We start from the raw sequence: 13,590 nt of genomic DNA, 5'->3' as shown, positions 1-13,590 counted from the left end.
TATATATATATATATATATATATATATATATATAATATGCAGAATAGAATTTGTGGTGACGCTTTATAAGCCAGATAACAGCTACGAGACATGAGAAATTTCTTTTGTCTTGTGGTCATGTTACTCGGCTACGAACCATAAGGTTGCGAGTTCGATCTTCGCTTATCGCCAATAGTAACAAATTCAAGAAATTATATTCAGAAAGGTCTAGGAAAAAGATCAGAAGGCATTACATCCGTAATTTGCTTCATTAAGAATGCAGTTCCTCGTGTTCGCATAACATTAAACACTTGACAAGTTTTCAGCAGAAAACAAATCTGAAAAAAGAGTGATTAAAATGAAATAGAATGCTTGATTATAATTTCATACATGATCAATGTTGCTCTAGAATCTTCCTCATCAAATCACAAAGTTAAACCTAGTTTTTTAAAATTTATTTATGTTTGCAGATAATTAGTTATTTTGTTACCGCGATCTTTAAAAAGTGTTCTGCTGCTATTTATGTACAGAAAAATACTCAAGTTATTGCAAACTAAAATTGAAATGCATCACAATAAAAACACAACTGATATCTATAAATAACTTTTGACATAAATTCTACAAATTTTATCAAATCCTCACAAATTGGCTTATTTGATCCTTGTGTGCTTTTGGAGAAGTTGTTTGACTTGATTGATTGAAATTTCATCATCATCAGGAACACTAGAATTGATTTTTCTCTAATCCTAGTGAAAAGAGAAAATCAACCTGGCAACAGGCGCCTTTTACAAACCGAAAAATAACAACATAAGAAAATGAGATACCACATGATTATCTACATCAGTACGAGATAGCAGGCTTCTTTTCTACTATATCCTGCGTGGTATCGATTTGAAGGTCTCTTTTCCTCCCGGCATTCCGAGTAGAAAACAGTAAATCGCATTCAGCATGTCTCCTCCTATGACAGAATTTGCAACTCGTGCTATTCACGATGGGCAGGATCCCCAAAAGTGGAGTCACAAAGCTGTCATTCCTCCAATATCTCTAGCTACTACATTTCAACAACATGCTCCTGCTGAACATTCGGTAATAACTTGATTTTCTCTGTATTACGTGTATTAGAGTTAAAATAGTTATAAAAATAATGACTTCAAATCCATCAAACACCTCTTAAATAAAAATATTAATTTTTATTGTAAAGTTTTCCTGTCGCTAATTGCATTAATGCTAAAATGTCACATTATTTAATTTGCAAAATATTATATGCAAGTTATAACAATAAACATTAATTTATATTTTATTGCTTAAATATGAGACTGAATTGTAAAGAAAACATTCTACAAAATATTTTGTAGCTTACTTTAAAATAAACTATAACTATTAAAATGCATTTTGAATGTCTGATTAAGGTGAGTTTTCTTTTATACTGTATAGAACGAATTTAATTATTTGACATATTCATTCATTAGAAAAATTAATTTCTATTACATAACATATCTTTCTGCTATAGGATTGTTCCTGATATTATTTATTGTCTTTTGTTAGTAACAAATATATTTTCATGTAATTATATCGTCATTTGTCTAAAATTTTATGGTTTTAATTCTCTGCTTTATATGAGTTGATTCATGAGGCTTACAAGATAATTTTCAGAACATTATATAGAGTAAAAATTAAGGATTTGAAATAATAATTAATGACATTGGGTTTTGTACTGTGTTATACAGCTTAAAGAAATCATTATTTGAACATTTTTTGGAAATAATCTTTATTTTTTATTACTTCCAATCATAATAATCTTTCCTTTTGATTTTTTAAATATAGCAAAAGATTTTTTAATATATATCTATAAAAAGGATTTTAGAATTATTTTTCTTCCTATTTTCAATAATATATATATATATATATATATATATATATATATATATATATATATATATATATATATATATATTCAGAATTTAATTTGGTTTCACAGTCATAGTAATTTCACCATGAAAGGAATTTACTAAAAAGAACATCTCTGCATTTTTTTTATAGTAGTGTATTCTTTAAATTTCAGAAATACTTATATATTAAAATTTTTTACTTAACTTAAAATTTTTTATTTGTCTTTACTTAACATTTCTCAGTTGTTTTGTGAATTTTTTTTTCTTGAGTACCATTATTTTCTTAACCATTAAATTAATAATGTATTTGGTAGAAGAATTTGCAGTATACTTTCATTTTAAGTATTTTGTTTCTAATATGTAATCAAATTTTTTTTTTATTTTCTATTTTGATGTTTTATAATGCATATATAAATGAAACATGAACATAAAACATCTTTAAAATTAGCTTCTTTCTTTCTCTTCTTTTTTTTTTTTTTTATAAGGGTTTTGAATACTCCAGAAGTGGTAATCCTACTAGACAATGCTTAGAAGAAAGTTTGGCTTCTCTAGAAAATGCAAAATATGGTAAGAACTTTTTTTCCCTTAAATTTTATATTATTACTTTTTAATATGTTGACTTTCTAATATTATAATTAATAAAATTTGTACTGATAATTTCAAGTTTGAAATGTTTATTTTAAAATTACATTTATATTTATTACTTGTATTTATTGTTATAAAACTTAAGATTATTTGTAGCAAAAAAATTCGACAATGTAGATCATTTTGTATTCTATGAATTAAATTGTGATAAATTTTGTCCTACTTAGTTATTGAAAATATCAGTATAATCCAACATTTTCAGAGGAAGTCTTTCCTTGCAAAACTACAAAATCTTGTTATTTTGAATTTATTTTTGTTCCATTCTTTGATTTATTTTTGAGGTAATGCAAGCAATAAAGAAGTCATTCATATATTTTTTAAAAGCATTTTGTACATGAAAAAACTCTTAATATATCTATCTATACAAAAGGTTTTTAAAATGATTTTTCTAGAGAATATTTTCTAATTTTTTCTTCAGAATTTTACTTCAGTTATCTTACTATTGATAATTTTAACATAATTTGAAAGAAATTTTTTGTGATCTTTGCTTTAAGTTGAATTGGTCTTTATCAGATTAAGAATTTTTTTCTTCTTAAGGTAGTATTATGTGTTATATCAATAATAGCAACAAATGGCAGCCTAATTCTTATCTTCGTCCTTGTGGATTTATGCATGAACTTTTGATTTCATAAAGAAAAATAAATTAAATGTGTTCATGAAATGGTTGATTTTCTTGCTTGTTTTGTCTACCAAAAAGAGTGCTCCTCTAGTTCAAAATTTAAACTGATTCACTTGATTCTAATAAATTCAGAGTTAAGAAATATGAGTCAGGAATATACTCTCTCCCTCCCCCCCTCTTTTTGTGTGTGTGTGTGTGTGTGTGTTTTAGTTAGAACAAATACTTCTTTTTTGTCCTCTCCACTCTATAGTGACCAAGCATAAATCTTGAAAATAAATCTTTAATTAATGTGGTTGTAAAATGGGATTAGGCAGAATAATCTAGAATTATGGACTCTTTCAACTGGGAAATCATCTAATATATATTTAACATCTACAAATTTTATGATGATTTGCTGAGATTTATTTAATTTCTAATATTTTTCTCAATAGCTTTAGGTTAAAAACCTTAAATTTAGAATTAGCACTTTTTTTTTTGTTTTGTTTAAAAAATTTTTATTATGAATTGATTCTATAAAAATTTTGTTATAAACTTTTTCATTTCTTTTAAACTTAGCTTTATGTTTTGCATCTGGATTAGCAGCAACCTTATCTACAACCTATCTTCTTAAAACTGGAGATCATATTATCTGCTTTGATGACTTGTATGGAGGTAATTTCTTTGTAAATTTAAATATTCAAAAAATTGCATGACTTAAAAAAATTGATGTCATAAAAATACTACATGCTTTTTTTAAATTGTAGAAAATTTTCATGAAATGTTACTGTTACTTATTGCATGGTTAATTAACTTAATCATTTTTGAAATTCCTTTAATCATTTTGAATTCCTTTCCTCATTTATATAGATTTATATATAATGTAATTTTTTGTGTGAAAATTTATATTCATTATAGAAAAAAGCATGCATTCATCAAATAAAGGTATTAATAACAATCCAATTTAGGAAATATGGATCTAATTGTTATGATTTCTTTATAACCATATCATCAATATACAGTTAAAGAACTAATTGAAATTAAAATGAGTTAATATGCTCATATTGCTTAAAAATATTATCTTTAACTTCTATTGGATTTCCAATTTGGCTCTTGTCTTGTCTGTCAAATGAACAATTTTGTAAAAAAATTGAAATATAATTACTTATTTTTATGTATTGGAATATCACTTATTCATTTAACTGGTTATTTTATATTTCATGTGGTAGTTAGTTTGTAAATAAGGATGAAAAAGAATTATTTGAAGTTAATTATTTCTCTATGCTATATCATATTAATTAAATGATTTTATAAAACTTTTTCTTGGTATTTTTTTAGAAATGGTTCATGTTGTTTCATATACTATACTAAAATGATATTTTCATGTTATATTTTATATATTTTAAGCTTTTTTGAAGAAAAACTTTTACTTTTGTTTAATTATTTTTGATTTTTTAAAAATTTTATCCTCAATTTTTATTTGTTCCATATTAATATGTAAACATGTTTTAGTCACTAGAGAATATTTTCATAAAATACTATCATTTATTGTCTGTCTATAATAATTGCCACATTATCACAAAAATAACATCAATACTTTATGGAGGATAAATAATAAATATCACTTTCAATTTGATTAAAAAGATTATTATGTTTGGCACAAAAGGTATATTTTATATTAGATACATTTTTCTCAAACTTTGGAAACTTAATCTTAAATACTTGCAAAACCTAAGTATAAAGCAATATAATTTAAAAATATTATTTCATATTGAATTACTTTTTAAAGTAAAGAGAAAACCTTTTTTCTCCATGTAGGAACTAACAGACTTTTCAGAACCTGTGCTGCTAATATGGGAATTGAAACATCATTTGTAGATATGCGTGACTTAAAGAATGTTGAAAATGCTATCAAGCCTAATACTAGAGTATGCTTATTTTATTAGTTAACTGCATTCATGCTTGTTAAAACTTTTATTAATTGCATGTTTAAAGCTAAGTTATATTGTAAAATTAAATATTTGCAGTTTGTTTAGTACTTTGAAAACAAGTCAAGTGTATAGTTTTTGATATATGGTATGCATAACATATGATATTTTATATACTAGACTATATATGATTTAGTGTTTGCTATGAAGTGTGTTAAATTATATATTTTTTATATGTTGTCATAAAATAATCTTAATCACCTTCATATTCAAGGTTTTTTTTACTGGGCAGTTACTTTTCAAGGTATTTTGGGATTATCCCATCAACCATTTTTGCCAAACCTGATATTATCGCCAAAAGGTAGAAAAAGGAGAGGTGTATTTTTGCAAGCATTGTCAGGTCGACAGGATAATTCCAAAGTACCCTTTTCAGATTCTTTTGTACATTATTATTTTTAATACTGCATTGACCTTTAGACATGACTGAAAAATTCAGAAACTTATTTCCTGATCTTATGAAAGTAACAATAATTATAATTTTGAATGGAAAGTTTGTATCTATAGAATATAATGGGCACTTGAAAAAGAATAAATAAATAATAATAAAAAAAAAAAGCTAGATTTTCTTAAACATTCTTTTAAACATTGTAAAAGTTGATGATATATAATGCCTCATTTTTAATTCATCTTCCATTTTAATTTATAAAAGTAAGTGCTAAATATTAATATTTAATTTTGATATTTTAGTACTTAAGACTAATACTTAAAGGATGCATACCACCATCCAGTTTTGTATCTTTATAGTTTTTAAAAACTGAGCTCTCTTGGATGTAATGATTATCATCATTTGTATCCTTTCCCTAATCATAGTTTTTAGGGAACAAAAGAAAAAAATAATTAATGGGATAAGGAAATTTCTGTGAATTTTATTTATATTGTTTTTGTAATGAACCTATTTTAAATTAGCTTCTCACATTTAAGGAAAAGAAATATATAAATAAAAAAAAATTTCATTCGCATATCTGTCATGGGCAGTTTTATTTCTAAATTCCATCAAAATCATTGACATAGAAATTCTAATATTTTCATCCATAGTTGGCCCTTGTTTGGTGTTCTTTTCAAATTAACACTAGTAGTTGATATATCATGTCACCCTTGCCACCTGTATACCAATTTTGACATTTTTTGATTAGATTACTTAATCTTTTCTGTTATTCTCTGATTTATTGAGTACATATCCAAATTTCCATTCCTATATTTAAGGCCATCTCTGGATAAAAGAATAATTTAGACTATATGTATATATAATATATCAAGATAATATACTTTTCTCCTATGTGATATATTATTTAAAAAGTTTTTTAATTAAAACTGAAAATTTATATTAAATAGTGCTATAACACTTATTTGTACCAACTTAAAAAGTACTTGCTTATAGTAATTGATTCATGCTTTTTTTTTACTTCCTGCAAGCTACACCATTTAGGGATTGATAGGAGCATATTATTTTATTATTAATTTCATCTCAATATTGTTTCCTGCAATACTTTGAATTAATTTTATATATCTCTACATCACCATTTCTTGCCATAGATTTTTCATAAAATGTTTTTGTTGCAGATGGTTTGGATTGAAACTCCAACTAATCCAACGATGAAGATGGTTGATCTTGATGGTGTTTCTAAGATATTGAAAAATCATCCTGAAATTGTTTATGTTGTAGATAATACTTTTATGTCACCATTTTTCCAAGTACATACTTTTTTGTTTATTCTATTAACAGACTTTATTAATATATTTCTCTTGATATTAGTAAATAGATGTTCTGATATCAGATTTTTTTTTAAAAAAGAATATTCTAAAATTTTTATTAATGGTAAAAAGTTAATATTTATAGGTTAAAAAATTTTTGCATTATAAATAGGAATTTCATCTATTGTAATCTAGAAAAAAAAAGATAAATTAACAGATTTTGCTTTGTCTTTCATATAGAAATGAATTAATTGTAGAAAATAGTAAATCATAATTATCCAGATTTAATTTTATATTAAAAATCTATATCTTAATATTGAGTTTTTATTACAGCATGGTTAAAATATTTTGTTTTGAATGAATATATAATACATTTTTTTATGTATTAATTTAAAAAAGAAAATGAAAAAAATAATTTTGATATATAATAGAGATTGTGGAGGTTTTTTTTTTTTTTATAACAATTTTATAATGAGAAGAATCAACTAATCCTTAAATTATTCCTAAAAAAACAATTTCTACAAGCAAATGAAATTTATAACTATCTATTTGTATATTTTTATTAGAACACGGATAAATTTTGTCTAGAGAAGATGTGAGCATATTTAACATTTAATTTTGGTATCTCATGCCATGCTGGAGGAAAAAAAAAAAAAAAAAAACATCTTTCTATATATTATGAACAAACAATACTTGTATTCTTTCTTTAGAAATTCATATCATAAGAGCAGTCAGATTATGTGAATTCTATTCTGTTTTTTCTTAATATAATTTTATAATTTTTGTTTTATTCTTTTTTATAGAAACCACTTGATCATGGTGCTCATATTGTTATTCATTCCCTGTCTAAGTATATTAATGGTATGAATTTAATCTGTCTTTATATTTATCATACTTTAAACTCTTTTATTTTCTTTCAGTGTATTTATTAATACAAATATGTATTATCAAAAATTTTCAAATTTGTTGCTATTATTTTTCAAGTTTATTTTCAACATTTTTTTTTTTTTTTTTTTTACTGTACTATATTTGCAAAAGTTGCAATCCAAACCATATTTTGTAAAAAAAAAAAAAAAAAAAAAAAAAAAAAAAAAAAAAAACTTTTCTAATTTTGCTTAAATTTTATTTAGTTATTAAAAACTATTGTATTACTAATGTTTTTAAGTTTTTTTTTTTATTAATGTAAATATAATGATTAGGAATTTTAAGTACTTTACTATTGAGTATTTTTTAAAATATATTCGATTTTTATTGTTAGTAGTGATGGTATAGAATTTTATAATCATAACAATCATAAATATTTTTATCATGCCAATATATATATATTTTTTCTCTTTCAATGAGTATATTTCGGAACAGTTTCGAAAATATCTTTTTTATTTCACTTATGCTTATCTACATCAATACCTCTGTTATTAGGCCATTCTGATGTTGTCATGGGAGCTCTTGCTACAAGTGATGAAGAACTCTACAAAAAAATGAAGTATTATCAGAATTGTAAGCTTAACATAAATGAATATAAAATAAATTGTATAAATACTTGATTATATCATATACATATTTCATATTATTGCATATATTTTGGGTAAACAGCTTTTAATATAGTATATTAGTGTATAGCTGTATAAAAGTAAATAACTTTTATTTTTGCAAATTATTTAACCTACCAAATGACAAAACTTACTTTTCTTTTCAATTAAAAACTTTTTTCACATGTTTAATTCTGAAATAAGGTAAATAAATATGTCGATTCATATTTATTTACCTGCATTCTAAAAACTATATAATGAAGAATATTATTCTTGCCAAGGTTTTATTGCATATAAAATATATAAATGTTTGTATTAAAAGCTATATTTTCGTATGTTGTGGCTATTAAGCTAAAGTAATGAATCACTGTAAGTGTAAAGAAATGATCAGTTGTTTCGAATTACTTTTCAAAGTGCTTTGGTAGGAGAGTAAAGATGATGTTATTATGTAATCTATACAGTGATGATATATTTGTTTGGAATTCCATCATAATGTTTTGAATTTATGCCCCACCCTCTCCTAGAAAATTTAAAATATCTAGAAACATAATATATTTGACATTTATATCTGATTTTTTTTAACATAATATGGTTTTAATACATCATAATAGGATCTATAATGATATTTAAATTTTCTCTTTTAAGGTGTTTTTATATTTTAAGTAATTATAACCTGAGATTTAATTTTCTTTCTAGCTTTAGGTACTGTGCCTTCACCATTTGACTGTTTCTTGGTAAACAGGGGCTTAAAAACATTGCATTTAAGGATGGAAAGGCATATGCAGAATGGACAAAAAGTTGCTGAATTTTTAGAACAACATAAGGCAGTTGAAAGAGTTCTGTATCCTGGTAAGTATATATATATATATATATATATATATCATTACCATCTTTTAATGAATTTCACTTTTGTTAAATGCTCTTCTTTGTGCTCTTGTCTTTCATCATTTTTCTTGTATGTTGCCTATTCTTTTAAATTAAAATAAAGCGACTTATGTGTAAAAATACCCCTCCTCCCCATTTTTTTAAATTCATAAATGTGATATAAATTCTTCTTATGCATTAAATTTTTAAAATTTAACTGTTAATTGAAAATTTTGTATTTATTTTGTTTCTGTATTTTAAAAATATTTTAATATATTATTAAAATAACTTATTCAAATAAAAAATTTTCATTTTGAATGTATATTTATGTACTTAAACTATTCATTACATATAGAAATAATATAATACCTAAATTTTTTAATGTATGAGTAATATTTCTCCCAATTAAAAAAAAACTTTGGATTAAGTAAATGCTTAAGTAGCTTCAAAACAAGTTATGAATTTATATTGGACTAAAATATGGAAAATACTTAAAATTTCTGCGTCAAACTTTTTAAATATTTTTCTACCTGCATATTTCATATATTGATACATTAAGACAGAAAATCATTTAAAATATTTATTTGTCAAAATTAAATGGAGCATTTTAAATCTAGATAATTTTCAAATATATATTTGTTTCTGAATTTAAAAGAAAATCTTTAAAAAGTTTTTTCCCATACTAGTATTTTGTTACTCATTTAGTGTTGCAATTTACAGTTTAAGAAGCCTTGTTATAAATCTTTTTATATTGAAACCTGCTGCTGAATAAAAAAGATTTTAAAAGTAAATCAAGCATTGTGCTTGGGACATCATAGCATAGTTATGTTTTAGGTTTGATTAATCTATTTTTATTTTTAAAATATGTTCTTAAATATTTAGAAACAATAATGTGCACAGAATAAAAATGTGTAGAATATTATCTCAATGCATAGATGTATAAACCCAATAATTAAAGAAAAGTATTTTTATAAATAAATTTCAAAATATGTTTCTAAATTTATTAAAATTACAGAAACTTAGGAAAATAAAATTGATGCCACTTAAAAGTTCCTTTTTAGAATTTTAAAGTTGTTCAAAAATAATTTTTATTCAATATTCTTCATAATAAGTGGAAGAAAAGGTTAAAGTCAATTAAAAAATTGGAAAACCACTTTCTTAGTGTTAATTTCTTGTACATGTTAAATTTGGTAGCTATAGCTTTAGCAGTCTGACCTACAGAGCTGTTTTTTAAAATTATCATCATAAATATCATATCACACATGTTATATGATGTCATTTATTGACAGTCCTGCTTTGTGAAGATTATATAATTTTGATTTTACATTGTAATGCAAATTTTAGGCTTGAAAAGTTATCCACAATATGAATTGGCACAGAGACAATGTACTGGTACTAGTGGAATGGTTTCATTTTACATCAAGGGTGGACTTACAGAGGCTCAAAAATTCATTAAAAGTTTGAAAGTGTTCCTATTAGCAGAAAGCTTAGGATCTGTCGAAAGTCTTGCTGAAATACCGTAAGTTGATTTTATAAAGAAAATTCAAAATTAAGTCTAAAAATTTATATTAAAAATGTTATTTTTATTGTCCTTTATGACATTCATGATTTAAAATGCTGATTATATTTCCTTTATTAAAAATTTATATCTATATTTAACTTGGATATTTAAAAAGCAATGTGTTTTAATTTTAAAGCAGTATGCTGTTGTATGGATTGGATGGAATGTTTTGGAAATTTTGCGTAGTTTATATCATTATGATTGTAATATGAAGCTGAAATCTCTTTTTTTAGACCCTACATTATTTTTAAACATTTTTGTTAGTGATAATTGTCTTACAGTAAAGATAATACTAAGCAATTCTTTAAATGCTTTATATATTTAGAATTAAACATGTAAGATATACTAGGAGACGAATTCATCCTTCTTCAAATGCATTTAAAAATATAAAATTTCATTGAAACTTGTATTATGAATAAGGAAGAGGTTTCTACGTACAAAACAATGCTAAGAAAAATAATTTTATTATGTTGTTTTTAAATTTAAAATTGACTGTTCTGTACTATTAATTTTCATACGATTCTTTTTGCATGTAATTTATCTCGTAGTTGCATAATTAATTTGATGTTAACTAAGGATTCCATTTCTTAATATTAAATTTTTATACTTTTGAGAATGAATAAAATTTAACTGACTTTAAAGAATACTTATCAAAAGTGAATTACTGAATTTTTTCAAAATAAAGATTTATGAGCACTTTCTACTGATGTCCTCCAGTGCTTTTAAAATCCAAGATCCTAACATAAGTTAAGAGGCTCATCCCCCCCCCCCCCCAATTTCCTCTTAGCTTTAAAAATAATAAAATTTTATATTTTGATGTGATGTGAACATTTATTCAATTAAATGACAAATTCACAGCCGAGATATATGTATAATTTTATTGTCTTGAATTTAAGTTATTTGTGGAGCATGTCCAATTATTTTTAAATAATTCTGTTCTTTTAATTTAGCTCTCTAATGACTCATGCATCAGTGCCTAGTGATCAGAGAGAAAAATTAGGAATAAGTGATAATTTAATCAGATTATCTGTAGGAGTGGAATCTATCAATGATCTTATAGCCGATTTGGATCAAGCATTAGCCGTTGCAGTAAGTGTTTTTCTTATATATTTGCTGTGCTCTAAAAAGTTAAATAAGTTACTTTTTTTGTAAAAACAATGTTTCATACTTTAGAAGTTATAAAATCAGCCTATAAAAAGATGAAGGGAAATATATTTCCCTGTCAGTTCATTTTTAAAAATTGATTTTTTTTATATACTTTTTATGTTAAAATCAATATATATTTTCTTTTTTAGCAAAAACCTTAGTTTACAGTCTGTGATCGAAATTAAATAAAGAATAAGAAAAGGACACATTGACCTGCTTGAATTAAGAGAAAATGCCTCCTCCTTTGTAACATTCCTATTTCTTGTAGGAAGTAGTATATTTTTTATTCTTTATATTCATCAAATGAATTTTGCAATTAAACTGTGTATTTTTTAAATAAAAGATACCATGTGTTTATTTTTGTTATTTTATGATGAATAAAACTGACAATTTAATTTGTCAATTTAACTGAAGAAGAAAGAAATTAATCTATGAACTAAAATTATGAAAAATATGTTATACCACTTTGATTTTTACCAATTAAATTTTAACTCATTAAAGTTTTGTGTTAAATACTAAGTACTTCCAAATAATAGATTAAGAAAGGCAAACTAATGTTGGATTTTTAAGATGCATTCCTTTTATCATATTGAGAATTTTTTTGTTATCAATTGTTTTTTCATAAATTATTATCAATATTATTATGGCAAGAATTTTGAATAAATTCTGCTCACATTTCTGAAGTTTTGAATTTCATTGCTATATTTAGTATCACAATACAAAATGCTATGTCATATTGACACAAATGTACTTAACTGATTTCCTGAAACATACAGTATATTTATTGAAATAACTCTAATCAGATTTTATTTAAAAATTTCTTTTTATTCCTATTTATTTAATCGGTAGTCTAATTATTAAACTATCTTCTACTTATTGCTTATCACAAATTCAAAACTTTTTAATTCCGCCAGGCTTTTACACTATGTAACAAACGATGTCTATTCTTTTCAGAATAAGAATTTGTTCATTATCTTTCAAATGGAATTTTATTATAAAAAAAATCACAAATGTACGCATAGTGCTCATAATTCATTGAACCTTATAAGCTTTCCATTAATATATTTACAAACCAGAATAATTTTTTTTAAAGGTACTGCAGAATAAATTTTTTTTTCTAAATTGTGAGTAAAAATATACAAATATAATTTAATAGTGTAATAAAATTGAATTTTTAAGATTTTTCTCTGTACAACATTTCCATTTATAGACATGCTTTACGATTTTAAATCTATTGGGAAGATAAAGAAATAGTTATTGTTAATCCAGTAACTATTCCAGAGACATAAATGTTTAACAAAGCAGTTATTAAAATTATTAGCATCATATTGGCATCATATGCTTCGATTTTTTTTGTTGTATATTAATTTCTCAAATTATCATTTGGAAACCAAAAGCAGCAAAACTATAAAACATCAGTGAAATAAATAATTTTGGATACGTTTAAGGAATTTTTAGCAGTGGCTAATGATAATTTTTGAATATGTAAAAGATGAACAAAATCGTATTTATTAGTTATAGGGTCTATTAAGCCAAATGAGCATCAAACTAATATTTTTAAAGATAATTATTTGACAGATTTTATATTATGTCTGAAAACTTAGAAATCTGTTGTTTTATATTTTGAAAAAAAAAAAAAAAAAACTGTTTCTATAATTAAAAGTATTTAGATTGCACTCAAGTTTTTTTACTGTTTTGCTCA

The 13,590-nt window shown here is 23.9% G+C and overlaps 1 protein-coding gene across 1 annotated transcript; it reads left to right on the top strand.

Annotated features, from left to right (window-relative positions):
• Positions 1 to 835: 835 nt before the first annotated feature.
• LOC129972753 (cystathionine gamma-lyase-like) lies at positions 836 to 12,245 on the top strand. The gene is made up of 11 exons (XM_056087002.1): positions 836 to 1,065; positions 2,354 to 2,435; positions 3,688 to 3,783; positions 4,927 to 5,036; positions 6,657 to 6,788; positions 7,592 to 7,649; positions 8,208 to 8,285; positions 9,014 to 9,166; positions 10,526 to 10,700; positions 11,693 to 11,831; positions 12,038 to 12,245. The coding sequence occupies exons 1-11, from the start codon at positions 928 to 930 to the stop codon at positions 12,047 to 12,049; spliced, it is 1,173 nt and encodes a 390-aa protein (XP_055942977.1). The 5' UTR covers positions 836 to 927; the 3' UTR covers positions 12,050 to 12,245.
• Positions 12,246 to 13,590: the final 1,345 nt, after the last annotated feature.

Source organism: Argiope bruennichi, chromosome 6 (assembly GCF_947563725.1).
Source record: "Argiope bruennichi chromosome 6, qqArgBrue1.1, whole genome shotgun sequence".
Taxonomy (NCBI): Eukaryota; Metazoa; Arthropoda; class Arachnida; order Araneae; family Araneidae; genus Argiope; species Argiope bruennichi.
Note: the sequence above shows the minus strand (reverse complement) of the source record. Positions and strands in the feature narration are given on the sequence as shown.

Coding starts and splice junctions, on each gene's coding strand:
- LOC129972753 (XM_056087002.1), top strand. CDS start 928: ATGTCTCCTCCTATGACAGAATTTGCAACTCGTGCTATTCACGATGGG. Junction 1,066..2,353: donor ATGCTCCTGCTGAACATTCG/GTAATAACTTGA, acceptor TTTTTTTATAAG/GGTTTTGAATACTCCAGAAG. Junction 3,784..4,926: donor CTTTGATGACTTGTATGGAG/GTAATTTCTTTG, acceptor TTCTCCATGTAG/GAACTAACAGACTTTTCAGA.